The sequence below is a fragment of the Musca autumnalis genome, unplaced genomic scaffold (genome assembly GCF_047663935.1).
Source record: "Musca autumnalis isolate F117 unplaced genomic scaffold, ASM4766393v1 scaffold_4, whole genome shotgun sequence".
Taxonomy (NCBI): Eukaryota; Metazoa; Arthropoda; class Insecta; order Diptera; family Muscidae; genus Musca; species Musca autumnalis.
In genome coordinates, this window is record NW_027411977.1 from 55,122,907 (window position 1) to 55,137,577 (window position 14,671).

Here is a 14,671-nt window from a genome sequence, read left to right on the forward strand (position 1 = left end):
TTTTTGAAATAATTTTTTTCAAGATTTGTGATTTTAAAAAGATTGCCATCATTTAGAAACTTTTGACAACAATATTGAACCAAGGACACAGCCCTCCTCATAACTGAAGAGGTAGCTGCCGTTACATATGTATCTCATTTCATATACAACGCTTTTGTGGGGCCTTGTTCTGCTGGGGAGGATACTCGCAAAAAAATAAAACAAAACACTCGCACACAAAATGCAATAACAATCCTCAAAATATATTTACCATTGTTATTGTTTTGAGAGTTCAACAGAACTGCAACTGAAGGCTTAAATTATTTATAATCTTGACGTTCATTTGGTTAGCTTTATTTTGTTGTTTCCCGGCAATGTGATGCTGCTGCTGATGATGGTTGTTGAGCAGTTGGCCACAGGCGTTTGGCAGGCATCAGCGTTGCTGTCCACCGCCAAATATTTGTTCCGATCTCCAGACACAATGGTTCGGCAGAGGATAACAGGACATAAAAGTGCGAACAAATTGTTTGTTTTCAACGGAAGCTGATGCTTTTGTTGTGACCATTGTTGTGTAGCTAGGGCTGGGTTCATATACATGATGAGGATGATGACGATGCTGGTGATGATAATGAGAAGGAGGCGGCGGCGACTGGTTGATGAAAGTTTTTACTTTTTTTCTGCGGTTTTTCGGGAATTTAAATGTACGAGTTTGAGCGGCTTGAGCGGCCTGCGGTATGCCCTATTGTGGCGCCACAGCAGCTGATGTGTGTGTTGCCGCCGCCGCACCATTGCTGTTCAAGCCTAAAGCCAAACTGTTGGTTATTAAGCCAAGTGTGGCCGATGTTGTGGGTATACTGGCACTCAGGGTGGTGTTGGTTGTAGTGCTGGTGGCAGCTTCCTATAAATAAATGGACAAACAAACAAAACAATTGCATATTAAATGGATGGACGGGGATGGTGGTAGGACATTTGTAATTATAAATATTTTTATTTCAGTTTCAATTTGAGTTTCGACTGACTCTGTGCCTGACGTTATTAAGGCTTTCCAATTATATTCACTTAATTTGACTGTTTAATTTTTATGTGCGGGTGTGTGTGTGAGTGGTTTTTTAATTAATTAAAATTATTAATTTTATTGTAAAATTCCACATAAACTCAAACACACGTATATTTAAACATGCAGATGCTTATTTTTGCATACTCACAAAGCTTAAAGTGCGTACAACACAGGTTCTCTGTTGCACTCTTGTTACATCATCACTGTTGTCCATGGTTGGTGTACTGCCACGTGATGACACCGAACCATTGCTACGCAATATTTTTATATCATCAGACATGTGTTCATCCATCGATCCATCATCGGGATGTGTTGGCTCCTAAAAATATATAAGAAAAGTTTAAAGAATATGAGTCTTTGATTATAGGAAAACATCAAAAAATTATATTTTAGAATAATGGGTTTATATGGCCATAACCACAACAAAAATTACTACAAAACAGTTTGAAAATTGCCCTTCGTCCGAAATATATAAAGTCGATACATTCCTCCAGCCACATCTTGCTAATCAACTGATGCGGATTTCTTATCATTATTTCGCCAATGGTCTTAAACATATCGGTAGGCAGACCATCGGCTCTTACTGTCTTTTTGTTTTCAGCCGATTAATTGCTGGCATGACTTCACTTTGGCTAGGTGGTAAGGACTCAATTCATTATACCCAACACCATAATAAAAAGGGAGTACAATTAAATTTGACATTACGTTTGTAACACATAGAAATATTCGTCGGAGACCCTATAAAGTATGTATATTCTTGATCAGCATAAAATTCAAAGTCGATGTAACCATGTCCATCTGACCGACCGTCCGTCCTTCTGTTGAAATCAAATAAAAGATACAGCTCGCAATTTTTAAGATAGACCTTTATAATTTGGTATAAAACGGTACCTCCCGATTTTCGTTATGTTGAAGGTTTTAGTCTTATTATCTCCGAAATGGCTGAAATTTGACATTTAGTCTTCGTTGGGGATACTAAACTTTCCAGCTGAAATTTGTCGGTCCACGACTTCATATAGCCCACATACAATGGAACCTCCCGATTTTCATTATTTTGAAGGTTTTAGCCTCATTATTACACCGAAATGGCTGAAATTTGGTATCATTGAACTTGAAATTTGTCGGTATATGTCCACGACTTCATACACGCCTTCATATAGATCTCATAGAACACTACCTCCCAATTTTCGGTATTTAGAAGGTTTCACCCTCATGATCACACTGAAATGGCTGACTTTCCCGCTGAAATTTTTGGTATAGGTCCCATAAAACGGTACCTCCCGATTTTCGGTATTTTATAGGTTTATCCTCATTATAATACAGAATGGCTAAAATTTGCCATTTAGTCTTCGTTAGTAGTACCAAACATTCCACCTGAAATCTGTCGGTAGAGGTCCACGACTTCATATAGCCCCCATAGAACGGTACTTCCCGATTTTAGGTATTTTTAAGGTTTTAGCTTCAATACAATACCGAAACGGCTGAAACATGGTATTTAATCTTCGCTGGGGGTATCAAAGTTTCCACCAGAATATTGTCGATATAGCTCCACACTTTAATATAGCCTCCGTAGAATGGTACCTCCCGATCTCCGCGTACACGCCTTCATATAGATCTCATAGAGCGCTACATTCCGATTTTGCGTATTTTGAAGGTTGTGGCCTCAATGTCCCACCGAAAAGGCTACAGTTTAGGTTTTCGTATTTTTTGTGGGTATAAAACTTTCCACCTGACATTTTTTGGTATTTGTCCACGTATTCATATTGCCTAGTAGAACGCTAACTCCCGATTTTCGGTATTTTGAAAGTTGTGGCCTCAACACCCCACCGAAATGGATGTAATTTGGCATTTAGTTTTCCATGGGGGTATAGAATATTCCAGAGTAGAATTATTAGTATACGGCCACGTCTTCATAGTCCTCTTTGGGACCAGAAAAGTTGTCCCCAGAAATTTGTCAGTATATGTACATGTTTTGATATAGCCCTCATAGACCGGTACCTTCCGAGTTTCGGTATTATGAAGGTTTAGCCACATGAACTAACCAAGATGACTTATTTGGTATTTAGTTTTCATTGGGGGTACAACTTTTTCCCGCTGAAAATGGTCGGTAAAGGTCCACGTTTCTATATAGCCCCCTAAAATGTACATCCGATTTTTGTTACTTTGACCGATTTTCCGCATTATGAAGGTTGTAGCCTCAATATCCCACCGAAATAGCTGAAATTTTGTATTTAGTCTTCCTTGGGGATATAGAACTTTTCACCTGAAATTTGTCGGTATAGGTTCACGTCTTCATATAGCACCCATTGTAAGGTACCTCCCGATTTTGGGTATTTTGAAGGTAGTGTCCTCAATATACCACTGAAATGGCTGAAATTTGGTATTTAATCTTCGTTGCGGGTATAAAACTTTCACCTAAACTTTTTGGTATAGATCAATGTCTTCATATTTTTATAGCCTCAGGTTTTAGCCTCAAAGTACAACTGAAGTTCGTATTTAGTCTTCGTTGGGGGTACAAAACTTTCCACATGCTATTTGTCGGTAAAACGGTAATTGATACCTCCCAATTTTCTTTATTTTGAAGGTTGTGGTCTCAATATCTCTCCAGAAATGGCTGAAATTTGGTATTAACTCTTCGTTGGGGGTATAAAACTTTCCAACTGAAATTTGTCGTTATAGGTCCACTTCTTCATATAGCTCCCATAGAGCAGTACCTCCCGATTTTTGGTATTTTGAGGGCTGTGGCCTCAATATCCCACCTGAAATGACAGAAAATTTGATATTTAGTCTTCGTTGTGGGTATAAAAACTTCCAACTGAAATTTGTCTTCTTATAGCCCCTATGGAGCACTACCTCCCGATTTTCTTTATTTTGACGCATTTAGCCTTAATATCCCTCAGAAATGGCTGACATTTGGTATTAAATCTTCGTTGGGTGTATTTAATTTTCCATCTGACATTTGTCAGTATAGGTCAACGTTTTCATATAGTGCCCATAGAACGGCACCTCCTAATTTTCGGAATTTTGAAGGTTGTGACCTCAACATGTCACCGAAATGGCTGACATTTGGTATTTCTACTAGGCTTAGATGAGGTTCCAATATGGACTCAATCGGTCCACTCCTTCGTCCCACACAAAATTTCGGAAAAGTTCAGTTTAGTATCAGCTCTCGAATCGCTTTGGTTATTGTTGTAACAATTTGTATTTACTGTCTCCCATACGACGGTACAGGTTTCATCAGGGGCAAACCCATACTTCCTGACAAAATAGTCTGAATGTTAGATAAAACACCTATAACACTGTGTGTAGTTGTTGGAGCGCACGATAACTCTCGAACGGATCTGCCGATGGGGTCTAAACTTTGGCCTTCGTAATATGTTGTCCAAACAAAGTTTAAGTTCAAAGATAAGCTATATCTGTCCACTCCTTCATGTACCTCCCACACATAAGTTCGAAAATGTTCGGAAAAATTGTGCGCACTATAACTTTTAAAGGTAGTAACCGATTTGGTCTTTACTTTACACATCGTGAAATTTCTACCAGGCGTAGATGATATTCCAATATGGACTCTATCGGTTTACACCTTCGGATACCTCCCACACAAAATTTAGGAAATGTTTAGTTTAGGACCTGCTCTCGAATCGCTTTGATTTTGTTTTGTAGCAACTTGTATTCTTTGTCCCCCGTACGACGGTATCAGTTTCAGCAAATAACCTAAATGGTACAAAAAAACCTCTATGACACCGTGTGTAGTAGTTGGAGCGCAAGGTAACTGTCGAACAGGGTTTCGGAGTCGAGCCATTTTTCCTTCGACTCCGACTCCGACTCCAGGCCAGTTTTCTTTCACGACTCCGACTCCGGAGTCGACTCCGAGGGTAATTTCCTATACCACTAACAATTAATAAAATTTGCTAAATTTTTCAACTTTTTCTATACTAGGACCCTATATGCTTATCTGTTCTTTTCTCTAAGACAATTTGTAATGGAATGCGATGTAAAATTGATGTTCCGTATTGAATCTGCTGTATCTTATATCAAAAAGTAACAACAACAACAGAAAGAATTTAGAATGTTTCAGTAGATTTTGCCGAAATATATGTAAGAGTATACCCTCAGATTATCAATTTAAAACAAAAACAAGTTGAACTGACGAGTTTGATTAATTTTTTTTGTACGGACATGTCTTTTTTGTTTTATTTTGTCGAAATATGAAGATGGGTATGCCAACAGTAATTTGTTACTTACAGATTTTACGAAAGCGAAAAATTTTTGTTGATTCATTTTAAAGTACATGTAGAATAGAATATGTCGAACGGATAAAAATTAGCTGAGATATGAGCGTTAGAAAGAGAAAATTCATTGTGATTTTTATGTAACATCGAAGTTCGAAACACGGTTTTCTCAAAATAGCATTTTGGGATTGTTATACGTATAAAAAGGTTGTACTTATTCAAGAGACTTTTTAAAAAAAATTTTACGGATTTATGGCGAAAAAACTCTCAACTTTTTTAGGTAAAATCGAAATTTTAACTTCTACAGTTCACATTTTTTAATGCATATTTTTTAATTAGTTTCGCTTATGTACACGATTATTATGTTCTTAATGATCCCACAAAAACATATGCTGATCGGTTTATTCGTTTTCGAGCTACAGTGGTCACCGCAAACTGCTTTAGTAAAAACAGTGTTTCGTAGGTGGCCATTTGTCAGAAAAATGGGCAATATTTTTCAAAAAAAAAAAAAAAAAAAAAAAAAAAAAAACAAGTAAAAAAGATAAAAAAATAGATAAATTGGTCTGAAAATGCAGCTAAAAACGTCAAAATACCGTAAATCGGGGGGTACCGTTATATGGGGGCTATACCAAAACGTGGACCTATGTCCACAAGTTTTGTTATATAAGTTAACTGACACTTAAGAACCCTAAATGTCAAATTATAGCTAAATCGGTCTGAAAATGTAGCTAAAAACGTCAAAATACCGTTAATCGGGGGGTACCGTTATATGGGGGCTATACCAAAACGTGGACCTATGTCCACAACTTTTGTTATATAAGTTTATTGACACTTAGGAACCCTAAATGTCAAATTATAGCTACATCAGTCTGAAAATGTAGCTAAAAACGGCAAAATACCGTAAATCCGGGGGTACCGTTATATGGGGGCTATACCAAAACGTAGACCGATATAGCCCATCATCGAACTTGACCTGCCTGCAAACAAAAGACGCATTTTCCCAAAATTTCAGCGTCCTATCTCCATTTTTGTGGATGCTAGAGTGATTACCACAGACGGACGGACGGACGTGCACAGATCGACTTAAAATTTTACCCTGATCAAGAATATATATACTTTATAGGGTCGGAAATGAGTATTTCAATGCGTTACAAACGGAAAAACAAACTTAATATACCCTCCATACTATGGTGGAGGGTATAAAAATCTGAAAGTAGCTTAAGGTATTATAAATCAGGTGAAAACAAAATCTTTTGGAAAAAATTGGTAGATAACTTGTAAAAATTCATGAAAAATTTAATTTTTTGTGACCATAACCCCTTAATTGTGGACAAAATAAACTTATAATACTTTTTCCACATTATATTGTGAAGTATAAATATGTGAGATCTAAAACTAGTATTCCAGAGTGTATATAAGTTTTGTCATAAATGTGATGGTATATTAAGAAATCGATTCATATTGAAAGATGCAAATATAATTCTATTCTTCTTTACTAAATATAATAAATCCTTTGCTTACAAGTTTACTCATAGATTCCCTATAAAATGAATAAACGATTTATCAAAATTTTAATAAAGTTAATCTCTCTATCATAAAAAAATAAAAACTCTTTTGATAAATGTAAAAAAAACATTTTGCCCGGAGTCGGAGTCGAGCTTTTTTTCACGACTCCAGACTCCGACTCCAGCAAAATTTGCTAGACTCCGACTCCAGACTCCGACTCCGACTCCGAAGCCCTGGTCGAACGGATCTGCCGATTCGATCCAAAAATGTGGCCTTCGTAATATTTTGTGCAAACTTAGAATAAGATCGAAGATAAGCAATATCGGTCGACTCCTTCAGTTACCACCCCACAAAAGTTCAAAAATGTTCGGAAAAATTGTTCAATAACTCTTGATGGGAGTGACCTTTTTGGTCCATACTTTACACATTCTAGATATATTAGATCAGATATAGATCAGGTTCAAATATGGACTATATTTGTGCACTACTTCGGGTACCTCCCACACAAAATTTTGGAAAAAATTCACTTTAAGACCAGCTCTCGAATCACTTTGATTTTTGTTGAAGCAACTTGCATTCGCTGCCTCAATCACGGCAGTGAAAGCTTTTTTAGGGGCAAGTCCATACTTCATGAGAAAACAACCCGGAAGTTGTAAAAAAACCCCTATGGCACCATATGTAGTGGCTGGAGACCTCGAACCGAATACTGTGTTCGTCCACACATTGGATATTGTAATATTTCTTCGAATATTAGATGAAATTCGAAGGTGGTGCTTATAGGTCCACTCCTTCCGGTACCTCCCCCACAAAAGTTCGAAAATATTCGCTAAAATGGTACGCGCGATTTTTCATAGACGTAGCAACCGATTTGGTCCAAACTTTGGATTTCTAAATATTGTTGAAACTTAGTTTATGTTCAAATTTGGGCCCTATCTGTCCAATCCTTGTGGCACCACCCACACAAATGTTCAACATTTTTGTGTGGTTAATTGTCTGTTTACGGATCCTTTGGACATTAGTGTGCAAAAAAAGCTCTATCTATCGATATCCACGCAATTTTTTGAGCTTTAATCTTATCCATAATTTTGTCGGTTCTTACGCCCAACATTTTGAAAACCCCCTAAATACATAAGTTTTTTTGGGGAAAAAGTATTTTAATCCACACAGGCTGAAGGTATATCTCTGTCGGCATAGCCGACTGATACTTTTTTACTTGTTTTTTTTTTTCGCAAAATTAGTCATGTTATTCAAGGCATTCAATTTTAAGAACCGCGAAAAACGGTAATAAAAATTTGGGTTCGAAAAATGCTCTCTTATGTAATTAATTAAAAATAAGCGACTTTATTTAAGTAATTTGTTCCTTTAAATTCTTTACCAATTATGCCCTGTAATATTTTTTTGTAATTTGTCTTCCCCTAACCTTCAATAGGGGATTTTTCCTCAATCATTACTAAACTACATGCTGTACAAAGCATTACAATTTAAATGCAAGAATTTTGATTAACCTCAAAAATCCCACATAAGTTGCCTTTTTTAATATCTCTATTGTTTTTCTGCTGTTAGCCGGAACTTACCTCTTTGCTGTTAATTGTGGCAATAGGACTATTGCAAATGCCAAATTTAAGCTCCAAATGTGTCTCTGTATCACTCGAGTGACCCAGTTCATGTGACATTGCAGTGCCATTGCACGACGCATTGTTGGTGTCATTGGAAACGCTACTCATTACTCCACATCCATCCATGCCGTTTATATTGGCCACTGTTGTCAATGGCGATGACGATGATGATGCTGCTACTCCTGATGTTGTGGCCAACGATGTTGTTGTGGGGGGTTCCATTTTACCGGTAAGCGAGAAACAATTTGCATCACGCGATATGATGATACCATTGTGGTTTTTAGTGTTGTTATTGTTGGAGTCATTGTCATTGTTGCAATGTGGAGCATTGTTATTGGGTTGCTCATTGATGGTGGTGGTGTTGGCGGCGGCGTTGATATTTGTTGCCGTTGCTAATGTATCTGTCCCCGTTAGATTGGACTCTTCAGTTTGTAGACTGGTGGTGCTGCTGCTACTGTTGTTGTTGTTGCTGTTGGCAGTGTTATTGTTGTTTGTGTTGCTGCTATTGTTGTTGGGTTCAGTGCCCAATTCATAAATGTTGACCATATGTGCAGCCTGGGCATGCACCATTAGATCCCAAGGATTGGTGAAGGCATCCTTGCATACGGCACACAATAATTTTGCACCAATGACTGGATTTCCTGCAAGTGAAAGTAAAACATGAGTATAATGTTACAAGTTTAATGGCAAAGCAGGAAGTAAGAGAAGAGCGCTGGAAATAAGAATTAAAACATGAAATTAAACAATTTTTCAATGGTTTATCAACTAGTCTAATGGGCATCCTTCCTTCCTTGCATAGTTGGCATGATGCTGCTGGCTGTTTATGTTTCAGCTCAGACTCATAAACAACTCAATTTTCCAAACATTTTAACATGAGGCCACCTCGTGCATGTTTGCTGTTGACCACAGTAAGTCATGCATCATGTTTATGGTGTAAAAGACTAAAACAAATAACAACAAAGACGGTAACAACAACATACCATAATAAATTGCATAGCCTTGGCCCCTGTGGAAAGGCCATGGCAAGCTGTTAGAGGCTATCCTTATGGTTTGTAAATGGCCTTGTGGCTAGTATTAGCATCACTTAAAATATGTTTCAATTACACTAGTTTGGAATGATGATAATGAAAATTAAAATTTGGAAAGGTTCTCAAAAAGCCATGTAAGATTTTGGAATACTTTAACTTCATATTTATATACAATTGCCTGAAACAAAGTTGAGTGCTATCGAAGCGCAATCTGTGGAGAGTTCAGTTAGTACACTATACTTTATAGTTTATTTCTTAAAAGCCTGATTTTCACAATTTTTTGTAGGATTCGTTTTTTAGCAACAACAATGTACTGGTAAAAATTTTAGAAATTTTTCGTGAAAATGTACCTTTGGCTCCATAAACATTATTATGGAAACAAAGAGCGCCTGGGTGGCACTCGTCAACCTTCGTCAACCGATCTTCATACAATTTAATATATAATACCCCGGTTACACTTAACCGGATTAACCCAGTGGTTTTGGATTTCCTCTCGAAGTGGGTTAACCCGGCAAAAACTCTAGTGTAACCGTACTATAAGTTTCTTGGATCAAATGGAAAAGGGGGTTGGAATTCCCATCAAAAAACAATTTGTGTTCTTGGGTCGTACATTGGACAACTTTCTGAGTCGATGTATGTACGATGATCGTCCGTCCGATTTGGCTAAAATTTGGGGCAGATCACTTTTAAGCCATACCAAGAACGCTATTGCTTTAGTTGAAAATCGGTTCAGATTTGGATATAGCTCCCATATAAATTTTCGACCGGTTTGTGGTATTGGATACACCAAACACGAAATTTAAAATATGTGACGGAATTATATATGTGCCAAATTTTATCGTAATCGATTTAGATATAGCTCCCATATATATTTTCCGCCGTTACCCTATATCTGTCCGATTTCCGAGAAATTTGGATGTAATAAATGTGTCAAATTAAATCGAAATCGTTCGAGACTTTGATATAGTTCCTTTATGAAGTTTACATGTATAGAGTTGTGTGGGGTATCATATAGCCGACTTTGTTCCATTCCTGGCCCGTCGTTATATTTATGAATGTTATGCCTTTTTTACTTTGCAAATTACAAAAAGCTGTTTTATAATGTGGCTAAAATTTTCAAAATACCGAAAATCGGGAGGTTCCGTTCTATGGTGCGACGACGTGGTCCTATACTGACAAATTTAAAGTAGAAAGTTGTGGACACATGTGTAAAGTTGTACACCCCCAATGAAGAATAAACACCAAAATTCAGCAATTTCGATGGACTATTGAGGCCTCCAACTTTAAAATGCCGAAAATGGACAGAGCCGACCAAATTAAGGTAGAAAGCCTGAATACCTAATTTCAGCCATGAGGCCAAAAACTTCAAAATAACGAAAATCGAAAGGTATCATTCTATTGGGTCTATATGAAGACGTGGACCTGTACCGAAAAACATCAGGTGCTTTATACCACCAACGACGACTAAATATCAAATTTCAGCCATTTCGGTGGAATATTTAGGCCATTTGGGTGCCACCGTGGTGCAATGGTATGCACGCCCGCCTTGCACACATAAGGTCGTGGGTTCGATTCCCCGGCCAAGCAGCATCGAACAATTTTCAACGGTGGCAAAATACCCCTTAGTAATGTTGGCGACATTTCCTGAGTATTCCAGCCATGTAAAACTTCTCTACAAGTGGTGTCTTAAGACATGCCGTTCGGACTCGGCAATAAACAGTAGGTCCCATATCATTGAGCTAATATGAATAGGGGTGCACTCATTGATATGAGAGAAGTCTCCCTTGTCCCGTATGGGATGTTTGTGGAACAGTTATTATATATTATTGAGGTCACAACCTTCAAAATACAGGAAATCGCGAGGTACCGTTCTTTGGGGACTATATTAAGACGTAGAGCTATACCGACAAATTTTAGGTAGAAAGTTTTATACAACCAACTAAGACGTAATTCCAAATTTGAACCATTTGGGAGAGATACTGAGGCCACATCCTTCAAAATACCCAAAATCGGAAGGTGCCGTTTAATGGGGACTACATAAAGACGTAGACTTATACCGACAAATTTCAGGTGGAAAGTTTTATACCACCATCGAAGACTAAATATCAAATTTCAGCCATTTCGGTGGAATATTGAGGCCACAATCTTCAAAATACCGGAAATCGCGAGGTACCGTTCTTTGGGGACTATATTGAAACGTAGACTTATACCGACAAATTTCAGGTGGAAAGTTTTATTCCGATTTTGTGAAATATTGAGGCAACAATCTCGAAAATACCGAAAATAGGGAGGTACTGTTCTATTATGGGCTATATAAAGTCGTGGATCTATACCGAACAAATTCAGGTGGTATATACCCAACGAAGCCTGAGAACAATATTTCAGCCATTTCGGTGGGATATTGAGGTCACAACATTCAGAATACCGCAAATCGGGAGGAACCGCTGTATGAGCGCTGAATGAAGGCGTGGACCTACACTGACAAATTTCAGGTAGAAAGTTTTACACTCATAACGAAGACTAAATGCCTAATTCAAGCCATTTCGGTGGGCTATTAAGACAACATCCTTCAAAATACCGAAAATCGGGAGGTACCGCTCTATGGGGGCTGTATGAAGGAGTGGACCTGTGGTGACAAATTTTAGGTGGAAAGTTTTATGCCCTCAACGAAAACTAAGTACAAAATTTAAGCCATTTCGATGTGATAATGAGGCTAAAAGTTTCAAAATACCGAGAATCGGAAGGTACCGTATATACCGTTGTTTATACCCTCAGCATTTATGCTAATGAGGGTATATACACTTTCATACGGACAACATGTGCCTCAACGAAATAATGGTTTTAGACCCCAAGTATGTTTCGACGAAATGTGTTTCAGACAATTTGGAGTTGATTTAGCAATGTCCGTCCGTCAAATTCTAATATGGGTTATATAGGTCCACTCCTTCCGGTACCTCCCCCACAAAAGTTCGGAAATGTTCGGAAAATTTGTGCGCACGATAACTCTTGATAACTCTTGGTCCACATCGTAAAAATTCTACAAGACTTAGATGAGGTTCCAATATGGACTCAAACGGGCCACTTCTTAGGGTACTTCCCACACAAAATTTTGGAAAAGTTCAGTTTAGGACCTGTTAATGAATCGCTTTGATTTTTGTTGTAGCAGCTTGTATTCACTGCCCCCCATATAACGGTATAAGTTTCATAAGGGGCAATTCCATACTTCCTGAGAAAATAGCCTGAAAGGTACAAAAAAGCCCTATGACACCGTGAGTAGTGGTTGCAGCGCAAGATAACTCTCGAAAAGATCTGCCGATTCGGTCCACAATTTGGCCTTCGTAATATTTTGTGCAAACTTAGTTTAAGTTGGAAGATAAACCATATCGGTCCACTTCTTCAAGTACCTCCCCCACTAAAGTTCAAAAATGTTCGGAAAAATTGTGCGCACGATAACTCTTGATGGGAGTGACTGATTTGGTCCATACTGAAATATCTACCAGATATAGATCAGGTTCGAATATGGACTATATTTGTCCACTCCTTCACTTTAAGATCTGCTCTCGAATCACTTTGATTTTTGTTGGAGCAACTTGCATTCGATGCCTCAATTACGGTCCTAAAAGTTTTTTCAGTGGCAAGTCGATACTTCTTGAGAGAACAAATTTTTGAGCTTTTGTCGGTTCATACGCCTAAAATTTTTAAAACCCACACAGGCTGAGGGTATATCTGACGGCTGATACTTTTTTACTTGTTTTCAAATAAAACTGTTTCATTTTCATTTTTTTTTTTTTCTTTTTTAAAATTTTTCAAAACCGGTTAACCAGTTTAAAGCACTTTTGTTAAGTAGGAACAATGTTGTTTATAATTGATACATATTTGATTAAAATGTGCGGTAAGTGGTAAATTAAGCATAACGACTTTGTTATCTTCCAAATTAATTTTCAAAATAATACATTCGTAATACATTCGGAAGGTGCCCCGTTACCTCCAAAATTCAACGAAATATGTAGCCTATTTTCACGGGGAAACAACCGTGTACATTCCCTGAAAATTTCAAGAAATCTGTTCAGTAGGTTTTTAGGTGTAACATATTAAAAAAACCGTGCGCGGTAAGTTTTTCTTACGGTAAAAACCTAGGCTGGACCATGGCGAACATTTAAAAAAAAATTCAAATCAATACAGCCGTTCTCAACTGATGCTACTATTACCAACGAACGAAATCTGATTTTGATTTATAAAGATTATTATTGTAAATATAATTGTTAATAAATAAAATATAATAATTTGAATTTTATTTCCCCGAACCGATTGCTAATATAAGGACAATAATATTCCACATATGCTATTAGCTCGATAATTTTTGGTTATAGCCCTGTTGGACTCTTTCTATAGTTACTTTGAAGAAGTTCTTCTCACATAAATCTCATACATATTTCTAACATCAAACAATCTATGATAAGCTTATCGCCTTCGGGCCAATTATTTAGCATAAGTGTTAAACAATAATGAATTAATTACTAACAACAATCGACATCCTTTCGAAATTTTATACTACACAGCTTCTAAGAACAACTAAAATTTCGTACACAAATTCCCTGAATACACACACCCATATACATAAATATGGATGTATAAGTATAGCTGCTACGAATATAAGAATCCCACGCCATCTCCGACAGATTTCAATGTAGCAGACAATGTTACATTACTTGCCATTGTCTGGGGTAGGTGGCAAATATTATGCAACATATGGTGTTGTAATAAAAATTATCAACATTGTCGTCGTCATCATCATCATCACTATCAACAACACTATTGTAAGTATTGTTCGGTTGCATTGTAACATTATAGAAAAGTTGTTATTGTAATTTGTAAGGGAAATATTACTATGCTATTTCGTCCGATATGACTGTCTGGCTTTCTGTCTGTTCATACTTACTTGTTGGCATCGTTAGATCCTGGCATTTGCATGTGAAACGTAGTTTGCAATAACTTCTCTTGTGGTCTAATAATTCAGCCAGTTCATTGAAACATTCTCGACAATTGCCACAAATTAATGTGTCCGGATTGCCTACAAAAGGAAAAGAAAAACATATGAAACATGAAGATACATACATATATGCATATTTATGTAAAGTAACATATGTATGTAGTGTTGTTTTATGGAGTTATATGGTGAACTTAAAGCTTTTATTTTAAATAAGAAAGGAAAAAGGTAGCAAAAACGAGTATTTAGTTATGCAAATTATGCTT

At 37.2% G+C, this 14,671-nt stretch overlaps 1 protein-coding gene across 1 annotated transcript in view; it reads right to left on the reverse strand.

The window, feature by feature from the left end:
- Positions 1 to 226: 226 nt before the first annotated feature.
- The window catches only part of LOC141401660 (uncharacterized), a 225,929-nt gene continuing 211,484 nt past the window's right edge, over positions 227 to 14,671 (reverse strand). Inside the window, exons 6-9 of the mRNA XM_073981998.1 lie at positions 14,358 to 14,489; positions 8,349 to 9,031; positions 1,185 to 1,355; positions 227 to 877 (exon numbers count right to left, since the gene is read on the reverse strand). Of these exons, the coding sequence (XP_073838099.1) occupies positions 719 to 877; positions 1,185 to 1,355; positions 8,349 to 9,031; positions 14,358 to 14,489 (1,145 nt within the window). The 3' untranslated portion in view covers positions 227 to 718. The remainder of the gene's footprint in view (positions 878 to 1,184; positions 1,356 to 8,348; positions 9,032 to 14,357; positions 14,490 to 14,671) is intronic.